General features: G+C 45.6%; 1 protein-coding gene and 1 long non-coding RNA gene across 4 annotated transcripts in view; both read left to right on the plus strand.

Moving 5' to 3' along the window:
- PCGF6 (polycomb group ring finger 6) overlaps positions 1–5,065 on the plus strand; it is a 47,611-nt gene extending 42,546 nt beyond the window's left edge. Inside the window, exon 9 of one of the 2 annotated variants that reach the window (XR_006292498.1) lies at positions 3,411–3,473. Coding sequence is in view for 1 of the 2 variants with exons in the window: in XM_043552205.1 (XP_043408140.1) it covers positions 3,411–3,467 (57 nt within the window). In the remaining variant the exon portion in view is untranslated. Of the gene's footprint in view, positions 1–3,410 lie in introns of both variants that reach the window. The other variant, XM_043552205.1, reaches the window with a different exon arrangement.
- Positions 5,066–8,356: 3,291 nt separating this feature from the next.
- Positions 8,357–10,804, plus strand: LOC119566852. Of its 2 annotated transcripts, none has more exons than XR_005226295.2 (2): positions 8,357–9,889; positions 10,560–10,804. It is a non-coding gene; the product is annotated as an uncharacterized LOC119566852 (long non-coding RNA). The 2 variants fall into 2 exon arrangements; XR_006292500.1 differs by having other exon boundaries at positions 10,563–10,804.
- The last annotated feature ends 8,664 nt before the right edge of the window (positions 10,805–19,468 follow it).

Below are 19,468 nucleotides of genomic sequence, written 5' to 3' on the forward strand. Positions count from 1 at the left end.
CTCTCAGGTCCAGGAAGCCCCCTCGCCTCCCCTGTAGTTGGTGCCGGGCTGGGGGGCTGCCATCACGTGTACGCCTCTTCCCCTGCTGCTGCCCCTCACTGTAGCCTCCCTGGGGTGGGGGATGGGGTTGCCCCTCGCCCAGCGTGGGGCAGGAGCAGTGACTGCAAGCAGGGGGAACCTGGTGGAGGGTCCCTCCGGAAAAGGGAAGGGTCCAAGGCGGAAGGGCAGGGTGAGGGTCAGCTTGCCCTGGCACTTGTGGGTGGGGGGCACTAGGACCCTGCGACGGCAGTTGATGCCGGGAACCAGCAGAGCTGCAGGGGGCAGCCACTGGCTTGAGACAGGGACGCTCCAGGGCCCGGGGAGGTGCACGGGGGCAGCAAGTGGGGGCCGGGGGACACTTGGTGGGGCCGGGGGAGAGACCCAGCCCCAAATATTGATGGAGCCAGACCCCTGGGCCCTGAATATTGCTGGAGCCTGGGCACCACAGGCCCATATAACTCACCGCCCCTGGACAGGTTACACACAGTGCTGCTTCCCTGTATTCCCAAAATAATTACAACATTTTTATAACAGCATTTCACTACCTCTGCATTCAGTACTAAAGTGATTTGTACCCAACACCAGCCAAAACTGATTATTTTGACACTGCTCGAGGTGCTGGATATCTAAGCAGAGCAGGAGCAAGCTGTATTTACATAAACAACCCAAGTCTCTCCCCCTCCCAGCTAGCCGTCAGGGAAGCATTCATTCAGACCCGGCTTACATCTGTAAAATGGGAATAACAATACTGACATCCTTTGTAAAGCACATTGAGATCTACTGATGAAAAGTCCTAAGAGGTAGGTTTTATTATTACTGCTGTTTAAATAAAGGATGTTACAGGCTGGTACACTGCCTCGCACACAGGTGGTGTGTATCCCTTGGTTTATTACTTCAGCACATAATTAATCAAGATCACAGGTTAATTTATCTGCCCCTCTGGCACCTTTTCATTAGCATAATCAGTTACAGCAGAACATAGTAGAACCCCTAGCATGACAACAACAATCAAAACCCTGTCTCCTATCATAAAAGCTAATCAAAGCCTGTCCAAACAGGTCTAACGCTGCATAAGTCAAACAGCTAAACAGCCACCAGAGGAAGCGGTTTCAAAGGGGTGAGCCCTGGACTGAGGATATCTTTCGAGCACCAGCTGTGGAAATTTTTAAACCCTGTAACTGACCGTGCTGTTGGCGGAATGTTCACGTGTCTCTTATCAGAAGTGAAGGCCCCAATCTTGCACCAGGGAAGTTTTAGGGGAGTTTTGCCATTAACTTACTGGGAGCAGGCTCAGGGTGGGTGTCCGGGGACCATGATTTCGTAACAGAATAGATTCGTTTGTCACTTATAGTTCAGTCAGGCTTTAACATGTTGCACACTTAGGGCCTGGCGACACTGGAAACTTCAAAGCGCTGTCGCCGGAACGCTCCCGCAACAGCGCTTTGAAGTGCGAGTGTGGTCGCACGCTAGCGCTGGGAGAGAGCTCTCCCAGCCCTCCTGGTAATCCACCTCCATGAGGGGATTAGCTCAGAGCACTGGGAGTGCCACTCCCAGCATTGGGAGCCTGTCCACGCTAGCGCTTTAAAGCACTCAGACTTGCGGCACTCAGGGGGGTGATTTTTCACACCCCTGAGCCAGCAAGTTAGAGCGCAATAAAATGTAAGTGTAGACAAGCCCTTAGCAGAGCACTTGGTGTTACTTCTAAATAAATGCATCTAGGACTAGCTCATGCCTGGTAGGCACAGCTCAGAGCCAGGGGAGAAGCAAAGTTGCTCTGGCTCAGGAGCGGTAGTAAGAGGCATTCTGCCTAAGGGAAGCAAAAAAGCCTCCCAGAGCTCTCCAGCACAGAATGGTGAGCATCCCCATGGCTAACCCCCCCTTTTTCCTGCATGTTCTTTGACACAAGGCTGTGATAAGTATCCAGGGAAGTGAAAAAGACAGTGTAAAGTGGCTTTGGTTTGGTTTTCTCTTCAAGATCAAGTAAGTCCCGCAGTCTGCTTTTATATAAGAAGAAAACATAAAAGCAATTTTTTGAGGGGTGGGAGCTGTTAAGTGGTTTCGTGGGAGGGGAAACTGTTTCTTCACGGTCCCTTCCACATCCCTGGTAGATTATCGCAGACACAAGTCCTGTGTCGAAGGACATGCAGTATGTATTGCTGAGATGGAATCATACAAAATATATAGTCTGGGGATATAAACAATTATGGTTTACAGTCCAGTGGTTAATTTCACTAAAGACATTTGCCTCCTTTTCAATCACACATTGCAGGAGTCATGTAGGAAGAGACTGTGGAGCTGCTCTACTAAACTGCCATGTCTCATTCTATATTAATGTAGTGTGTTCGAAAAGCTGCTTTCGCTCGCTTGTGTGAGAGCGATAACAATATGCAGGCCTAGCGTCAGCGTGAAATGTAACTTGCGTGTATGTGAAAGTGTTAATGAAATGTATACATCCAAAATAGCAACAGAATCAGTGGGCCATTACCAGATATATTGCTGCAGTCTGGGGCAGAGGAGGGTGTTCAGTGTTAGACTTCTACACCACTCTTCTAGAGTGTGGAGTATTTTACATGGGAAAGTAAATATCAAGCCGCACTTGGGAAGAATGTGAGATTTTTATTTTTTTATTGTTGTCGACTTATCCAGAACTTTGAATGGGCAACTTCTAGAAATTGAATTAAAATAATACATACTTATAGCACTCTTCATCTTTGGTGTGTTTTGTGAACGTTAACACACACTCCAACCTGGTAGGTAATCATCACCTTTGACATGAGGAAACTAAAGCAGAAGGGTGAAGTGACTTGCTGAAGGCCACAGACAAAGTTTGTCAGAACTAGGATTAGAACTCAAGATCTGCTCCAAAGTCCCATGCTCAGACCATCCTAGTCATACTGCCCTGTTTTCTATGTAATACTTCAGTGTCTTGCTCACTTTTGGTAGGTTGTGTTAAAGGGCAGGGTTTCTTCAGCTGCTTCTCAGTTGGTTATTTTGGTGGTGGTGGTTGAGCAGAGACCATTTGGCTTGTATAATGGCACCATTTACACGTCAGGACAACTTCAGGATGGTTTTAAAATAAAAGAAAAATAATTTGTACTTGAAGAAACAGATTTTTAAATCTTTTGGTTAGATTTCCCCACTTAGGGGGGTAGCACTCCATTGCCTAGGCTTTTCACAATTCAAGCTTATTGTCGGGATACAGGGAGGTACAAAAATATCTTTATATGATCTTCAGGAGACCGAAGGAAATGGACCTTTGGCAGATGGAGCTAAGATTCTGGCAAACAGTGGCTCTGTCTCTTGCTGTAAAACTTCCTCTCTGTTAGCTGATTTCTTACTGTCATAATGATACGTTTTCCTTTTCCCTCTAGGATGGTTTGCTTGTACTGCACTATGGCCTTGTGGTATCTCCGCTAACAATAACTTAAAGATTGCTAGACTATCAGAAGGTGAAAGGATCCAAAACACGAAGCTTCTTCAATGCTGTGTCTCACCAAAGAAGGCCATCCTTCCTTGCTTCCTGTCACAGGAAATAAATGAAACCGCCACTAACTGCTGTACACTTATAACTTAGCATTTGACTTTGCTGGTGTAAAAAATGCAGCCTCTGTAAGTACAGTTGTAAACACTGCAAAGCTCTATATTACAGATGACGCTCCTTAAACTGTAGCTAGCTCAGGGAAAGCAGAACACTCAGAGTTGCTGAATTTTATTTTTAAATCCTTCTTAAATCCACAGGATCTCACAGGGTTAATTTGCTTTCTCCTCCACTAATCTTAATCTTGGGCAGGTCCCTAACTTCTTATCTCCATAAGACCTTACCTACTTCTGAAGTATGTGGCTGGAATGGTGCTCTCAGGGATGATCTTCAGTGGGTGGTGTCCCTTTTTGGGGGGAGGCAATATAATCATTTGCCTAAAAAGAATGTCAACAGCAGCTGACTTGATTTAGAAATGGTGGGAGGGGGGAGATTTTCCAACTTGTCTTTAGGCCAAAATAGGTAATCAACTTCACATGGGTTAAGTATTGACTTTCCTAGTTCTATTGGAAACAGCATTAAGACATCATTTCTCGTCAAGGAAACACATTTCATCTGCACTAGGTCCAGAACTGGTAGTAGCTAGACTCATGTTAACTACTGTGTAACCAGATAGCTCATGGTACGGCTCTCAGCATGGATGGACCAATAGATTATTCTGTGCACAGAGTACATTATTCTGTGCACAGAGGACACCTTCCCTCCATCTGTCATATATGTGAAATAATTAGACTTTCAGCCTGCTCCCATTGAAGTAAATTAGCTGTCTTGCCTGGCAGCAGAATCAAGCCTTTCATTTTTAACACCTCTCCCTACAACCCCAGCAAAAATGGAGACTCTCACGTTCTCTTCAAAGTACCATGTTGTAATGACCTTTGAATGCATTAAGGGGGAGCCCATGTTTGAGGCTGCTGCTGGGTGCAGGGCAATGGAATGAACATCTGTTACTACCGCTGCTTCTACAGCTGCACAAAGACTATTAGGTAGTTTTTCATTTTAACATAACTGTAGTTCATGATCACTTAATATTTCAATATTCTGTTCTGTTTGTTATGGGATGATTTCTTCCACAGATATAAAAAACAGAGGTGTGCATGAGTAGGGTTTCATTGCATACTAGGACTTAAAGGCCAGATTTCAAGGTAGCTCAGTTCCTAACTCCCATTGATTTTAATAGGAGTTAGGTGTCTAACTACCCTTTAAAAATCTGACCCGTAAGTCTTTAAAACCAATGTTTGTTTTGCCCGTGAAGATGACACTTTAAGAAAAATCTTGTTTACCTAAAGTCACTTCTTGTGATGCTTCTAAAACTGTAACAAAAAAAAAAAGTGTAGTCAAGATTTCTGACGTATTTTCAAGATTTGTATAAAAGTAGTGCTGAAAATGGAGCAGAAAAAGGGATTATTTTGTAAACACTTTGTGCATTGTGTTGATAAGAGATTATATCTTGTAAGAGTTAAATAAAGTTTTATTTTCGCCTACTTGAAATTCTTATGTTATAAGAAATATTTATTGCAAGACTACTCTTCTCCACTTTACCCTAAAGTAGTAGCCAGTGAGATTAATGAGATTACTACTAGACATTTTTACTTAATCGGAATCCACAAGTTTAAATGAGGAAATTAGAAAGTGGTATTTTAAAATGCCTGATATCAATGAGGACTTTGAAATGTTATGAATTTTGAAACTGTAAAATCTCTGGGGGCTGCCTTTTTAATGAGGAATCCATCAAAAACCAGAGGCTGATAACCTTTTAAGACAAGAATCTATTGCCACAGACACAGGAAGCTGTAGGAGATTTCATTTTTAGACAAGCGATTTTTTCACTGTGTGCATGCATGTTGTAATGCACTTCTTGTCAGACTCCGTGCTTGCTCCATTTAATCCATGTAATACATTTCTTATCAGATGCAGTATGGCCATGTCTCTGGCTTCAGCTCTGATCTTCCTGGCTTGATACATATCATCAAGCCGTCAATATGGCTGCTTCCTGTTTCATTACCACTTACTTAATTTTTTTCTTTATATAGTATTTTAAAGAAATAACTGTTAACAATTTAGTCATGTGTTATGCTGTGAACTCTTGCTTCGTCCGAGCTTGTGTTACGTGCCTACAGAAGGGCTTATTTTAAAAGACGAACGGCCATATAAAAGCCTTGACTCATTTAAATCATGGTCATTCCAGAATGTTCATCTTTATAATAGACTATTTGTGCCTACAGTGCTGATTCTTGTATAGCCTCAAAATCACAGTGTTATCGTTAAGAGCTGCCTTCCCCACAAAGAAACCTGCTACCATTTCTGATACAGAAGTCGGTCTCTCTTTCAAAAGAAATTCACTTTGATCACAATTTGGCTGATCCCATTTGACCTGTCTGGTTGGTACTGTGCACATGGACCAGTAACCACAGCAGAGGATCCGTGGCAGGTTGTTGTCTTTACACCCAGTTTTTGCCATATCCTTGAAGAAAGTTTGGGGTAAACCCATCACCATGTGGCAGCCGCCATGTTAACATGCAATGGAAGAGGATTTATTTTAAACCATGCAGCTTGGGTGTATTTTTGCTGCTACTACTGCTATTGGGATGCATGTGGCATGGCCTCTGTGATTCCGCCACTTCCCATTTTCCCCTCTCTCCCTTCTTCCCCTTCTCTCCCTTCGCTGCCTCCATAAAGCACAACACTGAGTCAGAGTCAGACCCTTCTTCTGGCCAAGGAGGCCTGAAAACGAACCATTCGGCTGCCCTGCCGTGCAACATGCATTCAGTGCACTGATGTAGGAGATCACTGTTCATCTTTTGTCAAGCTCCTGCAGCCCCTAATCGGGTTCTGTTGGCACTTTGACACAGAGTGGGGTGATGTCTGGTTAGTGCCAGGCTGATCTGTGGGCTGTTCAGTTTCCCGCATGAAAGCTACACTTGGTTCTGTTTGTTTTTAAGATGGCTCAGCCTCCTTTCACTCCCCCGCAGCTGCCCCTGTGGCTCCTCTTCATTGCTCTCCGAAGTCTTTGGCTTTCTTCCAATCACTTTTGGCCCTGTTGATGGAAGATCTGAAGCAGCAGGCCCTCTTTGGGATGGTTTCTGTGTCCTCCTGGGAGATGTGCCAACTTATCACTCTTGAAGGGAGGGGAAAGGAGTCAGGGAGCGGTATAGCTCCCACAGCTAAGCCCATTACTGTCTTATTTGACAGAACAATTGCTGTTTTTTCTGGTTTCCTGCATGTCAATAATGTGACTAATAAATCCTGTCTAAACATGACTTGTAGCGTAGCGTGAAGGGATTTCAAGTGCTTCTCCTGACATGAGCTGGTAGAGTCGCAGCTATGTGAGTTCAAAATGCAGCATTTTAAAAAAGAAAACAGGGCTACTAAACAGCCACCTCACAATCTTTGATCAGCAGTGGTGTTAGCAATTCCACGTGATTCATCCCCGCTGCTGTCTGCTTCATACAGATCCAGAGCTATGAGGAGAAAAGCACAGAAGTGTGTGAAATGGGCAGCTGAGAGTCCCTTCATCCAGACAGGATGGGAACAATCTAGCCGAACAAAATGTGTATTTCAGTAATCTCTTGACACCTCGCCCCCTGCAAAATGATTTAAGTTAACACATGTTAATGGCCAGCACAGCATTTTGAGATTACACCCCCCAACCCCCGGCCTCTATTTCTATCTTCGTTCAGATTCTTGTGAAATCTGCATCTCATCCATCCACATTCAGCATCGATTAACCTGTCAGCTGAGAGGTAGCCCACAATCACTAGAGCAGGAAGCTTTTATGTATTTTCTTTTTTAAAATTGAGGTGCACTGAAATGTCATACATATTGCACGTTCACTCTTCAGTATATATAGTGTACGGTATATCAGTCGTCTGCTTTATGCATGGTTTTAAGCTTACTCATTCCTCTGTGTTGGATCCCTGCTGAGAGGCAGACACAGTCTGTTGCAAACCAGCAAGTTCTCAACAGAGGTGCTTTTTCATCTGCTTTTCTATCTCCTTGTTTATAACCATTCATGACCAGGGAACCAGTTCAGTTCAACGAGAAGCAAGCTGATGTTAACACTAGTTTCTGACCTTTTGTCTTCTAAGGAAGACCCCTATTGTTTGAGTGAATACCCTGCCTAAATGGTCAAGAAATCTTCGGTTTTCTGGTGGTTTTACCAGGTTGCCATAGATATGTGTTTTATCGCTAGACTGCTGTAGTTTGCATTTGATTGCCTTTAGAGATTTATGATAACCCATTTCCAAATGAAATGCAGTATTGATTATCTGCAGAGTGCTTGCTGGCCTTTCCATGCTGGATGGAATGATATTATCTTTACTGCTTTTTTATTAGTTCTAATGGCGATGGTAGTTGGGCTTTGGTTTTGGTAGGTCACTGCTGGTTGGACACTAATGTATTTCTCTAAATGTGAAGGGTGGAAATTTTTTGGTAGACTTAGATGAAAACAAGTTATTTGGAAGCTCGTAACACAAGAACTAGGGGTCACCAAATGAAATTAATAGGCAGCAGGTTTAAAACAAACAAAAGGAAGTATTTTTTCACACAACACACAGTCAACCTGTGGAACTCCTTGCCAGAGGATGTTGTGAAGGCCAAGACTATAACAGGGTTCAAAAAAGAACTAGATAAGTTCATGGAGGATAGGTCCATCAATGGCAATTAGCCAGGATGGGCAGGGATGGTGTCTCTAGCCTCTGTTTGCCAGAAGCTGGGAATGGGCGACGGGATGGATCACTTGATGATTCCCTGTTCTGTTCATTCCCTCTGGGGCACCTGGCATTGGCCACTGTCAGAAGACAGGATACTGGGCTAGATGGACCTTTGGTCTGACCCAGTATGGCCAATCTTATGACAGGTAACCAGAGGCAAAGTCAGTATAAGAATTCAGGAGCCAGCCCCGTGTTCAGTCCACTAAACAAGGTTGTCTCTTCCAGTGGTCTGATGGCTTCTCCAGAGACCAGCTACTAAAGGGTGCTTATCAACCTCTTTCCCTCTGCTTCAAAGCTAAGCTGGAAGGGCATTTGTACAGCACCTAGCACAATGGGACTCTGATCACTAAGTGCTACTATAATACAAATAGTAAGAGGGCTGCAGCAGTGTCTGCAGAGCAGCTCCTTAGTTACTCCACAGCTTGGAAGAAGGATTCCCCTTCCCAGACACATGTCCTGAGCTACTGTACTTGGGTACTTCTGAGTGGCTTTGCCCCCTAGTAGTATTTTAACAGACCCTAACTTGCCACCCTGGCAAGTCATCCTAGTACAGATTCCCTCATAAATACCAAGGCCCAGGGCCAGTTTCTTTTTTTTTGATGTAATCTTTGTGTTTTGAGAATCCTCTAAAATGCAGTAAATTTGCACCTGGTATTTCACAGTTCTTCAGGGTACCCCCTAAACTGTCCTTTTTCTTAGTGCGTCTCTCAGCATCCCACAAACTCTCCCTTTGGCTTGGCTACAGGCCCGGTCCTGGCCAGTTTACAGACTGAGCGACCGCATTCTGCCCCCTCAAACGCCCTCTGCAGTTTCAGCTGGGTACTGTGTGCTGCACCTTGCGGCCCGCAACAGTTGTGTGTGGTTGCGAGGCACCTTTAAAGCAGCTGCCATGTTCCACCTCAGTGGCAGCTGCATTTCCTTGGCATTTCCTTGTGACTTCTGTGTGCTTGTTGTTGAGCCCTCTGCAGGGAGAGCAGCTAGATAAATAACGTGCTAATATCTGGGCTGCCACACGTGACTTCTTTCTTCAAAATATGACAAATGGGATGCCCTAGTATGAGCACTTAAGGCCGAGTCCTGAAACCCCTACTCATGCATGCAATTTCATGGCCTCCAGTGGGTCTGTTGCAGGACAGAGCTCTTCATAATGGTGGCACGTTAGCACAAACCTTGCTCATAATAAGCACTTGATCTGGGCACCCATCCCTGAAAAGTTTGGATGCTGCCTCTGAGACTGTCTGTTCAGGTCACTAGCATAGTGAAGAACCTTTCATCTTAATGTCTTCACAGCTGGGTCTGGACAAAGAGCTGGACGGGACCAGTCAGAGAGTGCTTGTTGGTTTAAATTTTAGTTGCTGGAGGATGTTTTGCACTAAATGGGACTACCGATTCCCTTCTGTAGACTGCCAGGGCCCTTCCAGGTTCTGGGAATGGAGACCTTTGTATTGTTGGCAAAGGAATAAGGGGGTTTCTTTTTTGAACTTTCACTCACTGACCACCTTCTCTTTCAGCTGAACTGAGCAAGCCAGTGTGGGAAGGGATTCCAGGGTCCGCACTGGGGCCACAGCCAGAACCCAGCTATCCTTCTGCTGTCTGTGCGCACGTACGGTGATGGCTTTATACATTTCTCTTTGTTTAGTGCCCAGCACATTCTGTACGTTCCTTACTCTGAAGTTTAAGAAACAAAGTTTTCATCCATTGTAGCTAAAACTTGAAACGAAGTCTCCTGCAGAACCCCTAATTTTCTGTGTCTGTTCTGAACAAGAAATGCTCCTTGTTGGGGATGAAATCGGAACCTCGCTGCCACCTCCCAGCTGATTTTAATTCTCATACATTCTCAGCCAGCTTCATCCCATCTCCCATGGCGTTACGCTAGGGATGAGTATGACCCTAGACGTTTAGGGCCTCAGGGGTACCTGTTTTCTAAGGCTATCAAGCCAGGAAAACATTCAGGGAAACAGGTTCTTAAGGCCTCTCTGCTGAGATGACCAGTTAAGAGCCCAGCCTAGCTCCCAGGAAAGTAAATGAGAAGAATCACTTTATGCTGGCTCCATCTGTTTATGTCTGTCGTCTAGGAACTGGGCTGAGATCACCAGCTAACATTGCTGTTGAGAGGCCTTCTGATGTTGGCATTGTTTGGTCGCTTCTGACCTGGGCTGGATTAGAGAAGGGCAAGTTCTGTGCATGACAGTGGGGACCGGGGATGTTTCTGTTTTAACTTTTTTTTTTTTCTTTTTCTTTTTCCCTTTGTGCTTTGGCACCTGTGGTGACAGCAGAAGCAGCAGCGCTGGAAACCGGAATCCTGTGTCCTGGAGCAGAGCCAGCAGCAGCTGCTGGCAGTAACGGGAGCTTTCCCACACTTGACACCTTCACTGCCCTCATCCTCCTATGGGGAAGGAAAATGTAATCGCCGACCATATGAGTGAACCCAGGACTGGAAACAGCATCTCTGCTTGGCATTCGCAGGCTGAGTTTCTCAGTCTTGTACGTACAAACAAGCATTACTGTAAGTTCTCTTGGGCAGGTCTCTTTGTCCAGTGTTTGTACAGCACCTAGCGCAGTACCTAGTCCTGGTCTCTGGCTGAGGCTCCCAGGCACTACTGCAATGTAAAGAATGACTATGTAACCCCCTTTCTTAAACTACTCCACGGGCTCCTGCTTCATTTCAGGATCCTGTCTGAAATGCCCCCTCCTTGTTCTTCCATCCCTCCATAGATTTGTTCTTGTCTCCGTCTCTTTCTCTCTCTCTCTCTCTCTCTCCCCATCCTTGTTCCCTCTGCTTATCCAGGCAGCCCTTTCCTTTCTGCCACTGACATCATCTCACCCTGTTGGCACAGGAGCCTTTGCTTTGCAGCTCATGGGAGAGCCTTCAGCCATCTCTCCAACTTGCCAATGGACCATCTCCTTTCAAATCTCATCTAAAATTCCCTTTGTAGTAAATGGTAGAGTTGACTGGGTTATCCTAAGTATCATGGGATGGAGCTAGGCTCCACGCTTCCCTTACTTCCTGTTTAGTCAGTCTCCCTGCTAACTCCTGTGATGCAGTTGACTAAAGCAGCCGGTTCCCGGTCTGCAGTCCTGTGAGGAGGCTTCATTTTGTTGCACTGAGAGGTCCTTTTACAAAACCTTGCTCCCTTTCCTCGGCCTCTGAGTGCGTCTCTCCTCCTTGCTGTGTGTCAGCTTCACAAACCGGCCATGTGCTACAGAGTACGTAGCACTATTTAAAAGTAGTCACCATTTGTGAAACAATAATAAAATACAATTACTCAAAGCCAGACACAAAGGGAGCAAAAGGAAACATTGTTGCGGAGCTAATCTGAGATATTTTGAACTGTAAAATCTTCCCAGTCACTGCTTTTCACCCATCCCTTGAATTTAAATTGCTGGACCCTGTACTTCAATCCCAAATAGAAACCTGTCTCCGGCTTCCTGCTTAGTTGGTTCTTTGAATTCTAGTAAATGAAACCTGGATTTTTACCTGAACGATGAAAATCTAGAGGAATTACCTTCATTTTAATAGAACAAAGGAGAAAGGAGGGGGAAAGGGAGCGTTTTGTTTGGGAAACCAGATTTAATTTAGAATTAGTTCTTAGCACAGGCTTCTCTGGAGATTTCTAATATTTCCTGATTTCTGCCTGGGCTGGCACTATTGCAATATTTTGGCTCTATCCCTCACTGCTCTGCTCCAGAGCACAGAGATGGGGCAAAAAGAAAAGGAGGACTTGTGGCACCTTAGAGACTAACCAATTTATTTGAGCATAAGCTTTCGTGAGCTACAGCTCACTTCATCGGATGCATACTGTGGAAAGTGTAGAAGATCTTTTTATACACACACAGCATGCAAAAATGGGTGTTTACCACTACAAAAGGTTTTCTCTCCCCCCACCCCACTCTCCTGCTGGTAATAGCTTATCTAAAGTGATCACTCTCCTTACAATTTATATGATAATCAAGTTGGGCCATTTCCAGCACAAATCCAAATCCAAATCTTCTACACTTTCCACAGTATGCATCCGATGAAGTGAGCTGTAGCTCACGAAAGCTCATGCTCAAATAAATTGGTTAGTTTCTAAGGTGCCACTAGTACTCCTTTTCTTTTTGCGATTACAGACTAACACGGCTGTTACTCTGAAACCAGAGATGGGGCAGCAGCCAGCCAAGGCTAGCAGTTTACTTACCAGCCTCATCCCCCCGCCCTTAGGAGACGTTTCTTCTGGATTTGACAACAACTGTTTCTAGGAACTGAGCTAAAGGTTAATGCGTGAACAGCCCTGGCAGTGATTTATGTTCTCAGCTGGTGTTACAATACATGTGGGCTCTTACAAAACTGTGTGACTGTACACCTCTCTGATGTAGGCCCCTGGTTCTGACTCAGCAATACATGCAACCAGAAGGATGTCCAGCCATGCCGACTGGCCTAGTAGATACTGCGCACAGCCAACAATAGCCTAAGAGCCAAATTCCAAGCTCAGTTATGCTAGTGTAAACCCAGAGGGACCTCAATGGTGACACTCTGGATTTCCACCCAGAAGTTAGATTTCACTCCTCCAAATGGCTGCTGCATCTCTTCCAGGGAAGGGAGGAAGGAAGGAAGGAAGGACTGGTGTGTGCTGCTGGCTCCCTTGTTGTATAATAATGGCTCAGCATGAACCGCACCAGTGAGAGATCAGCCCAGTCCAGTAGGTGGGCGTGTTCACAGCACTGCCAGTTTCTCTGCAGCTGCTGTGTCCGCTGGGGTGGCTGCATCCCTCCATGGCTTCTCCAGCAAGGGAGAAGTGAGTGGAAGCCCCAGGGCTGGACAGAGGCAGCAGCTGGAAAGGCACCTGGCCTTCAAGCTGAATTAGGGCAATGCCTATGTTTTTTAAACAATTTCCTGTAGGGCGGCAGATATTTACCAGTGGAGACAGTCCTAAAGTCAGTGGGCGCTTTTACATCCTAACTGCTTAGGCATGAGTCGCCGTACGTGGATTTCGGCAAGGCTGGAATGAGTTCAAACATTAAGGGTCACTTTTAGTCCCCCTGACCCATGTTAATTGCCCTGGCAGAACTCGTTACACAGGTGACTCTGTGTAGCTTCCGCTCACCATTTTGATCTGGTTGGATAAGATCAGAGTGAATAGCCTGGAAAACCCCAGGGTGTGTAAAGAAGCCACGGTGAGACATCTCGCCCCCCAGGAAATCTGGCTGATGCATCACAAGCTGTCACCAGCATTGTCCGGCTTCACGTTCCTTAGAACTGATCTGAAGCAGCGCTGGATGCTGTTCATCTAACACCACCACGGAAGTGTTCATTACTTTACACTCCCCATTTGGAAATGTCAGCGGCTGAAGCTAACGATTACAGATCGACGGACCTACTCATCATTCAGTTTGCATCACATTCGTGGTGGCGTCAGCTGCCCCAGCCTCTCTTTGCACACTCATCTTCTGCAGCATGGCTGCTTTTGTTTCCCGGCCACTCTCCTTCAGAAGGCTACTCGGCCAGGGGTGTAGGCGGGAGCTGGGTAATAAGTCCTCCTCTGTGGTCCCATGTTTTGATTAGGTTCATTGCCAAGACTGCAGTAGGAAAGGAGTGAGTCACACTGCAGATGTTTAAAGATTTATACCTCTGCAGCAACTCACCCCTCTGGAAGAAAAGGTAGTTACAGCAGCACCAGCAGCAAGGTTAGAAACAGAAGCAGCAAAAAGCTGCCCATTTCCTGAGACACGTCTGCGTGTTTGCCTCACCCCGAGGCCACCAGCTCGCACTGCACGTCTGGGTGGTTATTTCTTTGCAAGTCGCTTTCCCTTTGGAAGGTGATACTGGCTGGTGCACAGCATACATCTGGGCTGCCCCATTTCATGGCTGTGGGACTCCACTTGCTTCATTTACACAACGATCAGCCAGTTAGTGGTGGCAGGGTTCCACTGATTTCACAGCACCCAGGGGACGGAAGAGGCTCATCAATTCCTAGATTCCAAGGCCAGAAGGGACCACTGTGATCATCCAGTCTGAGCTCCTGTATAGCACAGGCCAGAGAACTTCCCCAAAATAATGCCCAGAGCATCTCTCCTAGAAAAACATCCCCTCTTGATTTAAAAATTGCCAGCAATGGAGAATCCACCACGACCCTGGGTAAACTGTTTCAATGGTTAATTACCCTTGCCGTTAAAAAAGGGACACCTTATTTCCAGTCTGAATTTCCAGCCATTGGATTATGTTAGGCCTTTCTCGGCTAGATTCAAGAGCCCATTATTATTAAATATTTGTTCCCTATGTGGTAATGGTGGCAGCAACGCTGGAAGCAAGAACCACGTGGTTCCGTTGGAGACCTGGGTGGTCACCAGCCATGCTGAGAAGAGCAGGACTCCATAAGGTGTTGCGCTATTCTGCACGCATGGAGGCCTTTTTACTTTTTTAATTAAGAAAATACAAAGGCTGAGTTTTGCTACTGGTGATGCAGCAGGCTCTGTTTTCACTCTCCAAACACAGACACCCAACTTCCTGTACAGGATTCTGGGTAGCCTAGTCCAGAGGCATTTCCTGTACCGAGAATATACATATAACTAGAGCAAATCAAAACCTATAGGCGTAAGTCGAATCGGTGTCAATGTAGAAGCATCGTAAGTGCCGTTGGTCGTAACTGGAATGTCGTAAAGTCGAGGACTGCCTGTACACAGAGAAAAGGAAAAGAGAGAGAAAAGAAGAATGGAAGGCACAGAAAAAAGCGAAAGATGAGGAGAGGGATAATCTGGAAGAAAAAGTAGTCAGAAAAGAAGCAGGATCAGGAAAACAGAGGCAGGAAGGGGGAATTTGGAGGAGGTGGGAGAAAGAAGGGTGGGGTTGGAGAAGGGGGACCCAGGGCAGGAGGAATAAAGACAGGAGCTGGAAGCAAGATCTGGTAAATGTGAGTTAAGGATACAACAAAGTCATTGCTAGGGCAAGCTCTTGCATGAGGCTCTGTGATAGTTATTCCTTTGGCCAGGGCATCTCATTCTGCTTGTCATGCTACCAGTGGGGCTGTGTCAGACATCAACCGCTGCTCAGCTGACGGGAATCGCCAGCCCAGTAACCTGTACTCAAAGCACAGGGCAGCTGCTGCAACAGCAGACTGGTCCCTGGTTAAAAGGGAACTTGCTTCTCTCACTGCTGTAAAATAACAGCACCGCGAAGCAAGGGAACGCCAGGCCCAGGGATTGCTTTGGGCACCCATGGAGCATCTGTAGAGCTTCACTGTCTCCTTCCCTTGTTTTCTCCTTCTGGCTTTGTTTTGGACATTCACTGAGATTTAAACATGGTTCTTTGCTTCTGCTCATTCTGTCCATTCAGTTCCCATGCTCTGTGGATCTGCTCTGACTTTCCCTTCTCCAGTTTGCTAAAGGTTTGTCTACCCGATGTTTCTGAAATACTCACCACCTGTATGTTCTGGACTCTCTGGTCCCACTCCCTAGCTAAACTCCCTCCACCGCAATGATAAAATACACACCCAGTATTAGACAAGCAGGGCTGCTCTGCGTGACCCCCGCAGTGATCTGTGGCTATGTCTTGTGGTGGCTAATGGACTCCAAATGGCCCATGCGATTCAGCTGACCAAAGCACTCTGCTGAAATAGCAAGGCTGAGACAGTGAGCCAAGTTGTTGCTGGCACCGATTCACTGCAGAAAAGCCTGCAGTGGCATCGTCACAGCCTGTCTCCGGGACTAGGAGTTGCTAGGGGTGGTGGAGCAGAAAATCCTGACGTGACATGACGAGGGAAGAAAGGGCAGAAGATAAAGGAACACTGTAGCAGAAACGGGAGGGAGAGAGAAATCCCTCTGTTTCCCCTTATATCACGCTCATCTGTGAGCAGCCATTCTGAATGTGCAAACAGGGGGACGTGGGCTCCTCCCAGACTATCAAAGTTATGTGTGTCATAGGAGGATATCCTAGGCTAGGAGATCTCCTAACCTGTGTCCTTGGAGAGGTCATTTCCCCTAGATTTACAATAAGGTTTACAGTTTGCTCTATCACCTTGATCTCACGGGGCATGCCTGAGCTCCAGACAGGTAATACATGTGCAAACAAATACACTGTATGATTCTTTAAAGGTTTGCTAGCTCTGTGTTAATTGACAAGGATAGGTCCTACTAACGCAGTTTATTTGCAAAGACTATCCCATTCCTTTGTTGGGGAGCGCCACTAATTCGTTAAGATCCTTGCAGTTTATTTATTGCGTTCACTGTGATTTGAAGGTGTCTTTTTTTTGAGTTTGCTTGTGAGGGATGTTCTGCTACGGATCTGCTCTGATTTTCCTCTCCCCAGTTTGCAACAGGTTTTCTACTAAATTGCTTCTGAAATTTGCCGCCTTTTACAATGCACAGTCTGACTTTATGGTATTGGCAAAAGGCACCAGTTACGGCACTGGAATTGAGTAGATATAATGTAGAGAAAATCAGGGGTTATTCTTTGATGAGGCTACATGAATCAGACCGTCCCAGGGTGGCTGGTCCCTTTAGGATGGAGCAGGGCCAGGGCATCGGCGACTGGCCAGCTGACGCCAATTAGGTTTAAGAGAGACACCTGGGGCTAGAGGGGGAGGGAGACCTGATGAATCAGTGTATGTCTACACTGCAATAAAACACCCTGGGCTGGCCTGTGTCCGCCGACTCAGGCTCATGGGGTCGAGCTACAGGGCTAAAAATTGTGGTGGTAGACATTTGGAGTTCTGCAAAAGGGGTGGGTCTACACGGCAATTTTATAGCCCTGCAGCCCCAAGCCTGAGTCAAATGACACAGGCCAGCCGTGAGTGGTTTTTTGCAGTGTAGACGTAAGAGAGCGGCTAGGCTGCTGTTTTATGTCGGAGAAGGCGGGCTGAAAAAATATGCCTTGCACTTGGAGCAGAAGATAGTGAGATTTGCACAGGTTCCTAGTTCCTGGGGAAGTTCATTCCACAGTCTGGGACTGGCCCTTGAGAAAGTTCTTTCTCCTGCACAGACGAGCTTTATCCTCATTGTAGAGACTTCTGCTGTACCATAGGAGCAGAGCTGCTGACCATAATCTTCATCCTGGAGCTGTAGGCCAAGATTTTTAAAGGTATTTTGGTGTTGCAGTACCTGCTTTAGGAGCCCAAATCTTATTTTCAAAAGTGATTTAGGCACATAGGAGCCTAAATCCCATTAGCTGTAAATGGGATTTTGCTCCGAAGTGCTAAAATCACTTTTGGAAATGAGAGTTAGGCTCCTAAATCAGGTGCAGCACCCATCTAAGTACCTTTAAAAAATCTGGGCCTACAGCTCCCTAAGATAGTTGTGGTCATTGTTTGTTTTATCAGCACTGTCAGTGGCATTAGCCCAGCTGTGGTTCGTCAGTGAATTTCTACTGTACAGCCAACGGGGAAAGTCTGACCTCACTTCCACGCCCAGCTCTCTGCACTTTTTTTAAAAAATCAGTAGAGTTATTATTTTCATTATATAGAATTATTAATGATATATAATGAATTAATATATACAGAATTATTATTATTATATAATTATTATTCTATTGAATCTGGAGAGCATCCTAGCCAGAGTATCATGCTCTCTTTAAACTGAGGCTAAGTTTAGATAGGAGTCTGAATGAAAACCCTAGCTACAGCCCAGCTGTTCAGAACTTTGGCGTGTGGTTTGAAATCAGAACCGGAGCTAATTGTTTTGTTTGCAAATTATGCCTTTTTTTTTTTTTTTAAAGTGGGCATAGGTAAGACCCCATAGCCAGAGACTCCCGAACTTTGTGGTGTACGAAATTCATATCTGGACTTTGCAGCTTGGGCTCGTCCCCCATCAGGCCTGACCAGTGTAGGAACGGCCTCTTTATAAATTAAATCAAAAGCAGGGATTGCAATGTAGGCAGTGTCTACTGGTCGAACCCTTTTGGCTTCATTAGAAGGAAAAGGGTTTTACAAAACCAAATAGGGACAAGTTTGTGCAATTTTTAAGGCTAAATGAAACCAGATGTTGTGAAGGCCAAGACTATAACAGGGTTCAAAAAAGAACTAGATAAATTCATGGAGCACAGGTCCATCAATGGCTATAGGCCAAGATGGGCAGGGATGGTGTCCCTAGCCTCTGTTTGCCAGAGGCTGGGAGTGGGCGGCCAGGGTTGGATCATTTGGTGATTACCTGTTCAGTTCATTCCCTCTGGGACACCTGGCATTGGCCACTGTTGGAAGGCAGGATACTGGGCTAGATGGACCTTTGGTCTAACCCAGTATGGCCATTCTTATGTTCAGACTTTTACTTGTTGAAATTTATACTTTTCCATCCAGCGTCATCAACTCAGACCCAAAAGCTACAGGGGAGGGCATGACAACCCGATAGTGAAACTGATCAGCCTGGTTTTGCTAATACCAGCTGGATGAAATGCATCCCTGGAATTAGAGCAGGGATGAATTTATCACCTTATGTCAACAAGGGAAAACCCAACTCATTAAACATTCTTGTTCCTTAGACTGAAACATTGCAGCCCATAATAATCCATAAACTGAAACCAGCAACAGTATACCCACATTCTGCTTTCAGTTACACCAGAGTAAAACCCAGATTAACTCCTTTGATTTCAGTGGAATTCCTGGAATTGCTCTGATGGGACCCACAGCAGAATTGGGTCAGTGGTATTTAAATGATTGATTAATGTGGTCCCCGGTTGTTAATGACCAAAAAGTCATTACCAGCTGTTGAGTGGCCTGTATGACATAAATTGCTGGTCTTGGTCCAGCTTCTAGCACGTGTCTGTACCACAAAAATCACCATCACAATGGACAGTCTCGAAGAAAGCCCAAGTCTTGAATGGTCCATGTACACTGAGCTCTTCTCTTGCTCTGTAGATGGCCCCTCTAAGCCAGGGTGGAAGTACGCTGGATGGGAAACAGTGTAAGGTATGTTTGTTTGCTTATACTAAAGCCGCTGTATGGATAAAAACACCAGGCTTCAGTGTTCCAGGCTATCTTTGGCACCTTTCACCAGGGCTAACCTAGCTATAAAAACAGCAATAGCCAAATTATTAGATAATAGTGCCAGATCCTTAGCTGGTGCAAATTATTACAGCTTCATGGACTCAACTGAGCTATGACAACTCATGCCAGCTGAGGACCCTGCCCTCTCATTTCCATTCTAGTGCATCCCAAATAACAGATTTATGCATTATACTAAATCATGCTCTCCTACGCTTTGAAGACAGGGCTGCACT

Source organism: Chelonia mydas, chromosome 7, assembly GCF_015237465.2.
Source record: "Chelonia mydas isolate rCheMyd1 chromosome 7, rCheMyd1.pri.v2, whole genome shotgun sequence".
In the NCBI taxonomy this organism is placed as follows: Eukaryota; Metazoa; Chordata; order Testudines; family Cheloniidae; genus Chelonia; species Chelonia mydas.